This window comes from Bufo bufo, chromosome 6, assembly GCF_905171765.1.
Source record: "Bufo bufo chromosome 6, aBufBuf1.1, whole genome shotgun sequence".
NCBI lineage: Eukaryota > Metazoa > Chordata > Amphibia > Anura > Bufonidae > Bufo > Bufo bufo.
The window spans coordinates 362,787,553-362,803,042 of record NC_053394.1 but is presented as its reverse complement, the minus strand read 5'-3'; the positions used below and the strand labels follow the sequence as shown (position 1 = coordinate 362,803,042).

Sequence of the window (15,490 nt, the reverse complement as noted above, 5' to 3'; positions counted from 1 at the left end):
ATGCTGTTCACAAAATGTTGGAAGACGGCCGGGGCATTCATCAAACCAAAGGGCATAACCAAATTCTCGAAATGACCCTCAGTGGTATTGAAGGACGTCTTCCATTCGTCCCCTTCCCTGACCCTGACTAGGTTGTATGCTCCTCTTAAATCCAACTTAGAAAAAACTTTAGCCCCAACAATCTGGTTAAACAGGTCCGGATATGGGTCACGAATCGTGATACGGTTCAGCTCCCTGAAATCCAGACAAGGTCTTAAAGAAGCATCTTTTTTCTTAACAAAAAAATACCCAGCGGTGACTTCAAGGGTGGGATGTGTCCCTTTATCAGGCTCTCAGAGATATAAGTACGCATAGCGACTCTTTCAGGTTGGGAGAGATTGTATAGTCGTGATTTTGGCAGCTTGGCGCCTGGGATGAGATTAATAGGGCAGTCGTACTTCCGGGGAGGGGGCAACTCCTGGACACCACTCTCGGAAAACACATCCGAAAATTCAGAGAGAAAAGATGGCACAGTCTTGGTAGAAACCTCTGAAAGAGACGACGTGAGGCAATTCTCTCTGCAAAACTCACTCCAACCATTTATTTGCCTTGCTTGCCAAATAATGGTGGGGTTATGTTTAGTGAGCCAGGGTAGCCCCAACACTAGAGGAGTAGGTAATCCGCTTAGGACGAAACATGACATATCCTCAACATGAGCGTCAGCCACAGTCAAACGGATATTGTGAACTATGCCCTTTAACGATCTTTGAGAAAGTGGAGCGGAATAGATAGCAAAAACAGGTATATCCTTTTCCAAAGTGTATACCTGGAAACCATGCGTTGTTGCAAATTGATTATCAATGAGATTGACAGCTGCTCCACTATCTACAAAAATCTCACAAACAATGTTCTTGCTGTCTAGCGCCACCCTGGCAGGTAGGTGAAAACGGGAACTACAAGCAAACGGTAAACCTTGCCAATAGTAGCAAGTGGAAAGTTTTTAGAGTTTTTTTTTTGTTTTGTTTTGTTTTTATTACCCTCAGAAAACGCCATGAATCTCTTAGAGGGGCAAAACATTAGCCAAATGATTTATACCCCCACAACAGAAACAAACCTTCCTCTGAGAGCTGAATCCTCTACTATCAGAGGCAAGCAAACCCAGCTGCATGGCCTCCTCCTCAGAGGGGATTGAGACAGACTGAGACCCCTGCGCACTGAATGAGACAACCCCACTGTCCTTGGGCTGAATATGACAGGAAAGAGTAGTCTCCTATTTCTCTCTAAGACGCCTGTCAATACAAACAGCTAGAGACATGGCTGACTCTAACGACGCTGGTCTCTCATGAAAAGCGAATGCATCTTTCAATCTTTCCGAAAGACCATGGCAAAATTGACTTCGGAGTGCAGCATCATTCCAACCAGTATCAGCTGCCCATCTCCGAAATTCAGAACAATATATCTCTGCGGACTGTTTACCCTGGCATATAAGACGCAGTTTAGATTCAGCCAGAGCAGTACGATCCAGGTCATCATATATCTGTCCCAGGGCTACAAAAAATTCATCCACTGATTGGAGGGGCCGTGCCCCCACCGGCAGCGAAAAGGCCTAAGACTGAGCGATATCCCTGAGCAGCGAGATGATGATCCCCACCCTTTGCTCCTCATCACCAGAGGAATGGGGAAGTAGGCGAAAATGGAGTTTGCAAGCCTCTCTAAAGCAAACAAAATTCTCACTACCCCCGGAGAACGTATCCGGGAGTGAGATCTTAGGCTCGGAACAAACTCCATGAACGCCAGCAGAACCGGTCACCTGAAACTGAGACACAGTTTTACGGAGATCTGCTACCTCCAGCGAAAGACCTTGCATGCGTTCAATCAAGGCTGAAACCGGATCCATGCTTAAGACGGTTATGGCGGTTCATAATGTCACAGATGAAGTTAGCAGATAGCTGGAACATATAAATAAACGAGCGACTGGCTTGAACCCAAACTAAGGAGCTTATAGGTGAACCCTATAAAACCCTAAGAGCTCTCTCTCACTGCTATGCACATGCAAGGGTCTGTATGGTAGACGATTGCATGCCCGCGTACCTAATACTGTGTGACACCTGAAAACCCTATAATAGTGAGGGGACACGACCACCGGCTCCCTGCACTTAATACGGACGGAGTCAGGGTCACCTAGAATCAAGCCAGCAAGGAAACACAATAAAGTAAATGACTTATCTGAGCAAACAGCAGAAGCAGCCTCCAGCAGTGAACACCTCATCCAGTAAGTAGTATAAACCGCAAAGTGAGGCAGTATGGGAGGGATTATAAAGGAAGACAATTAGTCGAAATAAGTGACACCTGACAGAAGGAAATAAGATGACAAAGTGAAACCAAAGCAAAGAACATTATACAAGAGGTAGAGAAGAACATCTGCCAGATCTTCCTACAGAACTGGCGGTGACAGGCCCCTTTCACACGGGCGAGATTTCTGCGCGGGTGCGATGCGTGAGGTTAACGCATTGCACCCGCACTGAATCCGGACCCATTCATTTCTATGGGGCTGTGCACATGAGCGGTGATTTTCACGCATCACTTGTGCGTTGCGTGAAAATCGCAGCATGCTCCTCTTTGTGCGTTTTTCACGTAGCGCAGGCCCCATAGAAATGAATAGGGTTGTGTTAAAAACGGAAGTATCCGCAAGCAAGTGCGGATGCGGTGCGATTTTCACACACGGTTGCTAGGTGACGATCGGGATGGGGACCCGATCATTATTATTTTCCCTTATAACATGGTTATAAGGGAAAATAATAGCATTCTGAATACAGAATGCTAAGTAAAATAGCGCTGGAGGGGTTAAAAAAAAATAAAAAAAAATTTAACTCCCCTTAATCCACTTGTTCGCGCAGCCGGCATCTCTTCTGTCTTCATCTGTGAGGAAAAGCACCTTAGATGACGTCACTACGCTCATCACATGATCCATTACCATGGTGATGGATCATGTGAATGACCATGTGATGAGCGTAGTGACGTCATCAAAGGTCCTTTTTCTCACAGATGAAGACAGAAGAGATGCCGGCTGTGCGAACAAGTGGATTAAGGGGAGTTAAATTATTATTATTATTTTTCTAACCTTTAACCCCTCCTGACCTATTTTACTTAGCATTCTGTATTCAGAATGCTATTATTTTTCCTTATAACCATGTTATAAGGGAAAATAATACAATCTACACAACCTTGAACCGCGCTTTTTTGCGCTATCAAACCCTCTAAATGCATTAACCATGCAGAACAAAATAGGAAAATCCAACTACGTTGGTACCTCACGCCTGACAGACTGGCACATGTAAAAGTGGATTATTCACCTATGTGTTGACGGGGATGCGGACATCGGGGCACCCCAACCCATATGTGGTGGTTCTATCCTCTCATCTCTCCTTTATGGCAACAATCTCTAAGCCTTATCTCAGAGGTAACTGTCCTAACTATTTCCCTTTCTCCGGAACTAGCTATATTATGTATTGGGCTCTCAAACATCCCCTGTGACCGGAGATGGGTGGTGGCACATATCCTCACAGCCAAGTGATAGCCCGTCATTGGAAGCAAAGTATCACCCTATCCATCGATGAGGTTCAACAATTGGTAAATCAGCATATGCAACATGAAATATAGTAGTTTACACACCTGATCTCCAGTCCAGATCCAGGGTCCTCAACCAACGGTTATATTGGCTCTCAAGTGCTCATGCCACACCTCTCCCAGACACTATTTTGTGACTGCTTTATGGCAGACTTCCCAGAAATCAGGTTTCCTTCCTTCCACTCCCCTTTCATTCTCCCCCCCCCCCTCCCTCCTTTACCACACAAAAGAATGTTAGGATCCCGGAATTTCATATGGAGTAATCCTTATGGGATTTTGATCATCCCATGTTGTTAGGTGGTGTTTTTGGCGCCAAAATTGGTGGTCACGGTGGCTAAAATTATCCATTGTTGCTGGGTAGAGGTCAAAGGTCTGGGATTGGATAGTTAGGGCACCTATGAAGGGATGTTGCTGGGCAGATTAATTGTTGATGCCCAGCAACAGTTAGGTTATTGGGTGATGGGTTGTGGGGGGGGATCGTTTTGTATATATATTGCGGTGGCTGACGGTGATTTTGCTGTCAGCCAAGCCGCAAGTGTGGGGCTGCACCCGCCCGCCCATTTTAAGAAGGAGGGGTAAAGTCGCTCACTGAAATGGTGAGCGGACTAGTTTTATTCTGGTATTTAGGGCAAGCTTATGGCATATACAGTACAGACCAAAAGTTTGGACACACCTTCTCATTCAAAGAGTTTTCTTTATTTTCATGACTATGAAAATTGTAGATTCACACTGAAGGCATCAAAACTATGAATTAACACATGTGGAATTATATACATAACAAACAAGTGTGAAACAACTGAAAATATGTCATATTCTAGGTTCTTCAAAGTAGCCACCTTTTTGCTTTGATTACTGCTTTGCACACTCTTGGCATTCTCTTGATGAGCTTCAAGAGGTAGTCCCCTGAAATGGTTTTCACTTCACAGGTGTGTCCTGTTAGGTTTAATAAGTGGGATTTCTTGCCTTATAAATGGGGTTGGGACCATCAGTTGCGTTGAGGAGAAGTCAGGTGAATACACAGCTGATAGTCCTACTGAATAGACTGTTAGAATTTGTATTATGGCAAGAAAAAAGCAGCTAAGTAAAGAAAAACGAGTGGCCATCATTACTTTAAGAAATGAAGGTCAGTCAGTCAGCCGAAAAATTGGGAAAAATTGGAAAGTAAGGGCTATTTGACCATGAAGGAGAGTGATGGGGTGCTGCGCCAGATGACCTGGCCTCCACAGTCACCGGACCTGAACCCAATCGAGATGGTTTGGGGTGAGCTGGACCGCAGAGTGAAGGCAAAAGGGCCAACAAGTGCTAAGCATCTCTGGGAACTCCTTCAAGACTGTTGGAAGACCATTTCAGGTGACTACCTCTTGAAGCTCATCAAGAGAATGCCAAGAGTGTGCAAAGCAGTAATCAAAGCAAAAGGTGGCTACTTTGAAGAACCTAGAATATGACATATTTTCAGTTGTTTCACACTTGTTTGTTATGTATATAATTCAACATGTGTTAATTCATAGTTTTGATGTGTTCATAGTCATGAAAATAAAGAAAACTCTTTGAATGAGAAGGTGTGTCCAAACTTTTGGTCTGTACTGTATATCAAATCGTTTTTTTTTACACAATAAAAGCACACAGAGCTTTGGGGACGGGGTATTGCGGATGTGCCAGCGGCCATCTAGCAACCCATGTCCTCAGCTCTATACACAAAATCCCAGTGACAGGTTCCCTTTAAGTTATATGGTTCATGGTTTTTAATGTTTGATTGGTTTTAAACTGTTCTTTAATAAAGCTGGTCGTGGCCAAAATCTTTCCACCATATCAAGTGTCCACGTGTCTTATTTTATGTATGTCTTTGATTTTGTGTTATTGATGATGAAGGGATTTTCATGCAATGATGTCTATGATCTATAATCCCATGATACCTCTGATATTCATATTAACGAAAAGGATGGTATACTGTCATATGCTGTAATCTCATGCCTAAATTAAGTTTTTGTTTCTAAATTGTAGGCTGCTTTCTGTGTACACTACCACAAATTTTGGTACTGCTGCTATTTTGTTCTTTTATGCTCAGTCACAGCTGGGCTTATGTTGTGTACCTCTTTAAAAAACCTTAAATAAAACACTATTGAACAATAAAAAGGGTATAGCTACATGGCGACATTTGTTGTGCAACAAGAAAGTCTCATGACATGTCATGTAACGTATTTCAATGGTATCGCAATGTGACATGCTGCTGCTGCTGCAACGCGACAGTCCCAAAAATATCCAAACTGGATGGATTTTTTGCAATTGTCACATCACGTCGCACTGCCACACCATTAAAATACATTATGTGAAATGTTGCCACGTAGGACTAGCCTAAGGGTCCATTCAGGCGTCTGCAAAATGAGTCCGGATCCGTTGCGGAACGGATCCGGACCCATTCATTTTCAATGGGGCCGCAAAAGATGCGGACAGCACACAGTGTGCTGTCCGCATCCGCAATTCCGTTCCCGAAAAAATAGAACATGTCCTATTCTTCTCCGCAACTGCGGACAAGAAAAGGCATTTTCTATTATAGTGGCGGCGATGTGCGGTCCGCGGAACGCACATTACCGGTGTCCATGTTTTGCGGATCCGCAATTTGCGGACCGCAAAACGCCTACGTGCGTGTGAATGGACCCTAAATCTGCAGCATGTCAATTTATACTGCAGATTTCCACCACGGATTTCACGATTTGCAATGCAGTCATAGAGAAAAAGCCTTGACGGCAAAGTCCAGAATGAGCAGGAATGTAAATGAATAAAATTGTCACAATAGAGTTGTCACAATACTAAGATTTTGATTGGATGTTGATACCCAGAAAAAGTATTGTGATACTTGATACCACACAAAAAAACACACAAAAAATACCCACACTTTCTTTTCAAAATATCGATTGCCCTCCTCACATAATGGACAACATGGAGTTAATGTGAAGTACATGATGGGGTTAGTTACTGTTAATATGAGGCACATGGTTTTATCAATTTGGACCTCTGTGTCTCCCATCAGAGTAACCCCGTCATGTACCTCACATTACCCCATGTTGCCCGTTGCGTCAGGAGGTAGTTGACGGGGTTACTATTAATGTGCGTTATTAATTTAGACCTCCACGTGCTTCACATTAACAGTAAGTGACACCATTATTAACCCCATGTTGTCCATTATATGAAGTACGTGGTGCGGCCTGTTGCTATTAATGTGAGGCACATGGAGGTACTAAAGTAGTAAGACCATGTGCCTCACATTAATACAGGCATATAGCATGAAGCACATACCCGTAAAAACAGCAGGAAACATCTCCTGCAGCAAGATCCTTCTGAATGTTGAAAGATAAAGGACCTGTGATGATGTCATGGCCATGTGACCAGTAACAAGTGCATGGCAATGACATCATCACAGGTCCTTTAACTTATCAGTATCCAGCACTGCGAGGACCGCTGTGAGTTACTTTCTCCCATGCCGTGTTATGCTCCCTGACACTCCCCCATCAGGCTACTAAGTGTTTTCATTGCTGGCAGTGGCCGGCCACGTCATAGTGAGGAGGGAGGGAAGCTCTCCCTCCTTCTTATTAGGACATTCGGTGCACTGTGCTTTGCGCACGTCATGGTCTCTAGTAGAGACTGATACTAAGCTGTGCAATGGCACAGCTTTGTATTGAAAAAAGGCCAATCCCAGTATCAAATCGAACCTGGTAAAAAAAAAATCGATACCCGATGCAACCCTAATGCTGGCTGCACTGCATTTCATGGTGACAGGTTGCCTTTAAGCCACCTGTGTGCTGTAGGAGACTGTTGACATGTGGTCCTCTTAATGTCTTGCAGATGCACAACGATGTACGGGACTCCGACCATGTATATAGATCTTTTGGCGCAGCCAGACTATGCTTCTCTTACTTCTCATCTCACCCATGGTATGTGGCTGAAGTATGAAGAATGGGTTTTGGATTTCCACTTGTAATTAGAGGGCATTTGCTCTGCCGTTTGTTGGCCGTTCTAGTGTGCGGGTTGTTTGTCTTCCTCAGATATTTGCGGGGTCTGTGGCGCAGCGCCTGGTATTTCTTGCATGTTTTCTTTGGAAAAACTGAATGTAGACTCATCATCATTATGTGCCCTTGTTCCAAAGTTTAAAAGCAGCTCCATCCAAAATACATAGTTCCCGTGTAGCCTTTAGTTTAACCAGACGGTTTTCCAGCAGGCGCTTTGTGAATAACATCTTTTATAAGGCTGTTATCAGAGGTCTCAATAACGCTTGTACAAGCGTCGGACACCTGTTCAGGACATTTTACTCCTCAAAAAAATACTAATGCGTATCAACACGCCTTAGGCCTCATGCACATGGCCGTTGTGCAGCCGTTCCGTGCATTGGGGACTGCAATTTGCGGTCCCAAGTGCACGGGCAACGTCCGTGCGGCGGCTGGGACAGATCGAGAATAATTCAATTTGAAAGGGTCCGTGATCCCTCCGCACTGCAAAAAAATAGAACATGTTGAATTGGTCCGCATTCGTGATGCGGGGAGCACACGGCCGGTGCCCGCATATTGTTGACCGCAATACGGCCACGTACGGGCAACGTCCGTGTGCATGAGGCCTTAGACTTATCCCTGACATTCATGAGCGCAGGGCGCACAGTGAACGGCACAGGCAGCGCAGCTGCGTACAGCAAGGAGCTTTGTTATCGGTTTATTTGGCCGGGTTGCCGGAGCATTATCGTGTCCTGCATCTGGCGGGAGCTGTAAGGAGGAGGGGCTAGCTCCTGGGCCGTTGCTGTAACTGGAGAGTAGGGGGAAGCAGTGCACTGTCCCTGAGGACATCGGCGAGCATGGCGTGGCGTTTTGGAGTGGTGGAAAACTACAGCCCGGACATACAGTTTGACATGCACTAGGTGACAGCGCGGTGTGTAATGTGTATAGTGCAGTGTGTGATGTCTGGAGTGCAGTGTGTGATGTCTGGAGTGCAGTGTGTGAAGTATGTAGTGCAGTGTGTGATGTATGTGGTGCAGTGTGTGATGCCTGGAGTGCAGTGTGTGATGTCTGGAGTGCAGTGTGTAGGTAAGTGCAGTGTGTGAAGTATGTAGTGCAGTGTGTGATGTATGTGGTGCAGTGTGTGATGTCTGGAGTGCAGTGTGTGAAGTATGAAGTGCAGTGTTTGAAGTATGAAGTGCAGTGTTTGAAGTATGAAGTGCAGTGTTTGAAGTGTGTGATGTATGTGGTGCAGTGTTTGAAGTATGAAGTGGAGTGTGTGAGAAGTATGTGTTGCAGTGTGTAAAGTATGTGGTGCAGTGTGTGATGTCTGGAGTGCAGTGTGTGATGTATGTGGTGCAGTGTGTGTGATGTATGTGGTGCAGTGTGTGTGTGTGTGATGTATGTGGTGCAGTGTGTGTGTGAAGTATGTGGTGCAGTGTGTGTGAAATATGTGTTGAAGTGTGTGAAGTATGTGGTGCAGTGTGTGTTGTCTGGAGTGAAGTATGTGGTGCAGTGTGTGTTGTCTGGAGTGAAGTATGTGGTGCAGTGTGTGATGTCTGGAGTGCAGTGTGTGATGTCTGGAGTGCAGTGTGTGATATCTGGAGTGCAGTGTGTATGTAGTGCAGTGTGTGTGAAGTATGTGGTGCAGTGTGTGATGTCTTGAGTGCATTGTGTATGTAAGTGCAGTGTGTGATGTATGTGGTGCAATGTGTTTAGTATGTGGTGCAGTGTGTGATGTCTGGAGTGCAGTGTGTGATGTCTGGAGTGCAGTGTGTATGTAAGTGCAGTGTGTGATGTATGTAGTGCAGTGTTTGATGCAGGGGCTTAGCTATAGGGGGCGCCGAGGTAGCATTCGCAACCGGGTCCAGGAGCCTGAGGGGGCCCAAAGACCCTTGTGCCGCATAACAAGACACTGGTATGCATGCTGGTCAAGTTACACCTCTGGCTGGAGTGAAGGGGTAGCACGAAGGCTATGTGCTCCCCTGCACCTGGCCACAAAGCACTGAGAGAAGGGGGCCCAAGCTGAACTCTTAGGGCTGTTTCACACGAGCGAGTCCATTGCGGGAATCACACTCCGTGTGTGAGTGTGATCCTCTGCTCTGGACTTGCAGGAGCGCACGGCATTATCATAATTTATAATGCTATGTGTCTCTGCATGGCCTTTTTTCCACAGAATCATAGCGACATAAAGCTGTCAGTATGATTCTGTAGAAATAATGTCAAGCAGAGACACATAGCATTATAAATCATGATGATGCCGTGCGCTCCTGCAAGTCCAGAGTGGAGGATCACACTCACACACGGAGCGCGATTCCCGCAATGGACTCGCTCGTGTGAAACAGCCCTTACACCAGGCCCATGAGCCTTTAGCTACGCCCCTGGTGTGATGTATGTGGTGCAGTGTGGGATGTCTGTGACACAGTATATGATGTCTGTGGCACAGTGTGTAGTGAATGGAGGTAGAATATTATAGCCAAGTGGTAAAGTACAGGGAAGATGCACTATATTGGACTGTACTTAATCACTTCGCTATAATTGCCTGCATAAATACTCGCCTCTTAGGCCACCTTCACATCACCGATATTAATTTCTGTTGTTCTGCTTCATTAGATGAGCAGAACAACGAAAATAACCGATCGGGAACATAACAGACCCCCGAAAGGAGCTGAGCAGACCCCATTGACTATAATGGAGTCTGTTCAGTTTCCGTTACGGATCCTGCCTCTTTACCAGACAAAAAAGTCCTGTCAGGTCGTTTTGACAGAATCTGCGAGAGAGCCCCCAACGCAGATGTGAGAGCCTACGTATTAGGCCTCATGCACACGACCGTAGTTATGGTCTGCATCTGAGCCGCAGTTTTTGCGGCGCGACAGCGGACCCATTCACTTCAATGGGGCCGCAAAAGACGCGGACAGCACTCCTTTCCGAGGCCCCGCAAAAAAAATATAACATGTCTTATTCTTGTCCGTTTTGCGGACAATAATAGGCATGTCTACACGGGTGGCTTCCGTGTTTTGCGGATTCGCGATTTGCGGACCGCAAAAAAACGGCACGGTCGTGTGCATGAGGCCTTATCTATTTGTATTACTTCAACTTTCGTACTCCTCCTTGGCTAAAAAATATATTCCTCAAAAATGGTAAGTGGATTATTTTTACTCTTCTGGAAAAAAATGTAGTGCGACCTCTGGCTGTTATATTAAAGGCCTTCAGTGTAAGGCTGGTTTCACACGGGCGATGCGGGAACATGCGCGATTTTTCCGCACGAGTGCAAAACATTGTAATGCGTTTTGCACGCGCGTGAGAAAAATCGGCATGTTTGGTACCCAAACCCGAACTTCTTCACAGAAGTTCGGGTTTAGGTTAGGTGTTCTGTAGATTGTATTATTTTCCCTTATAACATGGTTATAAGGGAAAATAATAGCATTCTGAATACAGAATGCATAGTAAAATAGGGCTGGAGGGGTTAAAAATAATAAAAAAATAATTTAACTCACCTGAATCCACTTGTTTGCGCAGCCGGCATCTCTTCTGTCTTCTTTCTTCAGGACCTGGGTAAAGGACCTGTGGTGACGTCACTGCGCTCATCACATGGTCCATCACATGATCTTTTACCATGGTGATGGATCATGTGACGGGCCATGTGATGAACGTAGTGACGTCATCAAAGGTCCTATTCCTCACAGAACAAGACAGAAGAGATGCCAGCTGCGCAAACAAGTGGATTAAGGTGAGTTACATTATTTTTTATTATTTTTTTAACCCCTCCAGCCCTATTGTACTATGCATTCTGTATTCAGAATGCTATTATTTTCCCTTATAACGATGTTATAAGGAAAAATAATAAAGATCGGGTCCCCATCCCGATCGTCTCCTAGCAACCGTGCGTGAAAATCGCACCGCATCCGCACTTGCTTGCGGATGTTTGCGATTTTCACGCAGCCCCATTCACTTCTATGGGGCCTGCGTTGCGTGAAAAAACACAATTTAGAACATGCTGCGATTTTCACGCAACGCACAAGTGATGCGTGAAAATCACCGCTCATGTACACAGCCCCATAGAAGTGAATGGGTCCGGATTCAGTGCGGGTGCAATGCGTTCACCTCACGCATTGCACCCGCGCGGAAATCTCGCCCGTGTGAAAGGGGCCTAAGTCTAAGGCCTCATGCACACAAAAAAATAACACAAAATACCTACAGGTGTTTTCAGCCTTAGGGTCCATACACACACAAACTTGCACTGGGGTTTTTTTTTTTGGACAGTAAAAAACGCCAGGATAACATGTACATTTTTTTATTTGCTTTTTTTCCTCAGGTCATTTAAAAAAAGCCTTAAAAAAACAAAACAAGGAGCAGCATGCTGCACTTAGAAAAGAAGCAAGAAAGTAAAAAGTCCCCAAATAAACAAAAACGCAAGGAGAAAAAAAATAAATAAAAAAAACACACTTGTGAGTCCTGTTTCATATTTCCCATAAACCTTCAGCTAACATCTGGGGCTGATGTTATTTCCCTCAAAAAACACGGCTAAAAGTGCAAAAAATGCACGGGCACCGACTGTGGGCCAGCGGCATGCGGATCGCGACCCCATTCACTTGAATGGGGCCCGCGATCTGTCCGTTCAGCAAAAAGATAGGACAAGTTCTATCTTTTTGCCGAACGGAACCCCACGAAAGCACTCTGTAGCACTTCCGTTCCGTTCTGCACCGCATCTCCGGATTTACTTGAATGGGTCCGCATCCGTGATGCGAAATGCACACGGCCGGTGTGCAGTGTATTGCGGACCTGCCGTATGCGGGCCGCAATATGGCCGCGGGGGACACATGGTCGTGTGCAAGAGACCTTAGACTTGTGATACAGCTGTAATAAGTCCGCATTTTAACAGTCCAGAGATCTGCAATTAGAGTTTGGAAGGGGAGACTCAAATAAATGTATCAAGCAATAGACTACATACTGTGGTCCAGTGAAGAAAAGTTATCTCAATCAATGACCATAGGCAGTGTGAACAGGTGACCCCCTGAGGGTCTCAGCGGTGAAACGTTGTCATTTACAGGACCTTATGTTGCTGAGCCCTGTAGTGCTGGACAGGATGAACTTGGGTAAGCAGATGATCATGGAGAATACTGTGACATTGTGCTCTGACGTTACCACTGTCACTCCGGGTCTGGTCAGTCCAGTGCAGTCAGCTTTATATTATATTTTGTAAGGATGATTTCCAAGATTTTGCAGAACGAGGAATGAGATCTGCCACAAAACTAGTTTCTGATAAATTGTCTGTGACCATTTTTGCAGGAGTGATTGCTGGGTCCATCGCACCGCCTGAGATTGTAAAGAAACTTGCCACCGAGACTCCTATGAGAAATATTGTGGTGAGTAGCTTCCATGCACTGCTGTCATAAGAGTGCGTCCAGACTACACTTTTGGAGTTGTGTGTTTTGTTTTTTTTATAGGCGTTTTATTCGCGTTTTTTAATGGACTTTTTGCCCAAATAGTGTATTTGAGCATACGGCATGGTTTACAAGCCATGCATTTTTCTACAGGAAAGTGTGAACCCCCCCCTCTAATGTCCCTTCTGTAGATCTGTATGGAAAAAAAAAGACATTTTAAAGCCACTTTACCTCTTGCGTTTTTTGAAGCAGGGCCAAAAAAAACTAAAAAATAAACTGCGCCAAAATTGGCAGGTAATGAGGGAAAAAATGCCCGAGCCCAAAAAACACACCTCAAGTGAAAAACCCACCGCAAAAAGAAAAAAAGAAAAGAAAGAAAATGTGTGTTTGTTCTGTTTTTTAATAACTCCCATAGACTTCCACCCAACACCTAGAACTGGCATTTTTTGTCATAAAAACTTCCAGAAAAATCAAATGCACCAAATGTAAATGCACAGTGTGCTATAAGGCTGAGTTCACACAGAACCCAGATTTACTAATCTTATAAATGGTATAAACTTAGATTGGCCGTCTAGACCTGCCCCAGATTTATCACAGGGCTCAGGATAGATGATAAATACGGTGCAAGGATAGACACTTTTCTTGAACTTTCTACCATTTGTTGGTTGGCTTGCTTTGAGACAATTTACACCGGAATTATGGCATAATTTTGGTGCAAAACGGCACATCTTAGGTCACGCACCCTTTCCTGTGAAGCTCCACCCATTTTCACTAAGTCCCAACCCCTTTTTGAGCAATTAAGAAAAAAAGGATAGAAATCCCACTTGTGCCAAATCCAGGCCAAGATGTTCTTAAATATACCCCTCGCATCGGTTCCTGTCCCCATTGGACCTGTATGTTTTCGGAGTGTGGGAGGAAACCCATGCGAATATTGGGAAAGCATACAAACTCCATACAGATGTTGTCCTGGGTCAGGTTCGGACCCAGGATCTCACCGCTAATGGTACTAACCACTAGGCCACTGTGCTAATTTCCATATAAAATAAGGTAATCCTTTAATAGTCCCACCATAGGGCCATTCACAGTGAAACAGCAGCACAGAAAGTACAAAAACTCCATAACAAAGGCATTACAGTACAGGATACAGATACAAAATGTAAAAGATAAGGGATATAGATATAACAGCTTATAGAATTCAGTCTCTGGATGGAATGATATCCGCAGGAGCCTATCTATCTCCGCTTGGGTCAGTGTTGTACAGCCTAACAGCAGCAGGGAGGAATAACTTCCGATAGCGCAACTTCTCACACTTGGTGTGAAGCAGTTGGTCACTGATGGTATTGCCCAATGCTATCACAGTCTCATGCATGGGATAGGAGTTATTCTCCAGCATGAAGATCAACTTGGACAATATCCTTCTCTCACCTACCACTTGCACTGGGTCTAGGGGTCTCCCCAGGATGGAGGTGGCCCTTCTAATCAGTTTGTCAAGTCTCTTCCTCTCCCTGGTTGAGATACTGCTACCCCAGCAGGCCACTTCAAAGAAGATGGCTGATGCCACTACAGAGTTGAATAAGGCCCCAAGAAGTGTCCTTTGTACTCCAAAAGCTCTCAGCCTTCTAAGAAGGTAGAGCCTGCTGTGACTCATGTCCAAGTTATCTGCACCGTCTAGCTTATTATTGAGGAGCAAACCTAGGTAGTTATAAGTGTTGACTATCTGAATGTCCGTGCCTTTGATGTCCACTGGTTTAGGAGGATGTCTGTGCTTGCGGTAGTCCACCACCATCTCCTTAGTCTTTCCAGCACTGATCCTAAGGTGGTTCCGCCGGCACCTATCTACAAATTCCTAGGTCACTTCTTTGTACTCCACTGAGGTTCTGACTGTTGGGACTCCATCAGTCCTAATAATAAGGTGCCTTATTCACATACACTACTAGAAAAGGATAAAAACACCTAGAAAAGTTAATGCGATTGTGCTGAGATGAACAGAGCATAAACTGCTAGTGGAGCTTCGTCAATGATCACACAGTCAAGGAGGTGCACCCGTTTTGAGTTCTGCAGCAGGGTATATGATGAGGCAGGCTCTTGCAAACTCTGATGCAGCCATGGACATCACTTTATCCAGGACATTGTGGATCCAGTCCTACTGCATTTTTTTATTCCGTTAGGAGACATGATGTTCTAATGCGCCCCCCCCCCCACACACACACACACACTGCCTGTGGCAGGCGCAGCACTATGAAGTGCCTTTTGTGCTGTGGCATTAGAAGAATTTTGATATCTCTGACTTTTTAGTCTAACCAGAATGTCTATTACTCTGTAATTCCTTTAGCGCCGTTCTATGGAAACAGTAGGTTTAAAGAGCACATCAAATGCTTGAAATAACTTCTTTATTAACTTCAACTTTTCTTCATATATATCACTGCCGTCTCCACAACAGATAGTCCATGTACAAAACACATGTTGAATAAAGTATCATAAAATGGCGGTATGCATATGATGGTGGTTCAACTGTTCAATCTT

General features: G+C 44.9%; 1 protein-coding gene across 1 annotated transcript in view; it reads left to right on the top strand.

Moving 5' to 3' along the window:
- The window catches only part of ACSF2 (acyl-CoA synthetase family member 2), a 183,074-nt gene that overhangs the window by 140,295 nt on the left and 27,289 nt on the right, over positions 1-15,490 (top strand). Inside the window, exons 9-10 of the mRNA XM_040437968.1 lie at positions 7,447-7,535; positions 12,873-12,949. Of these exons, the coding sequence (XP_040293902.1) occupies positions 7,447-7,535; positions 12,873-12,949 (166 nt within the window). The remainder of the gene's footprint in view (positions 1-7,446; positions 7,536-12,872; positions 12,950-15,490) is intronic.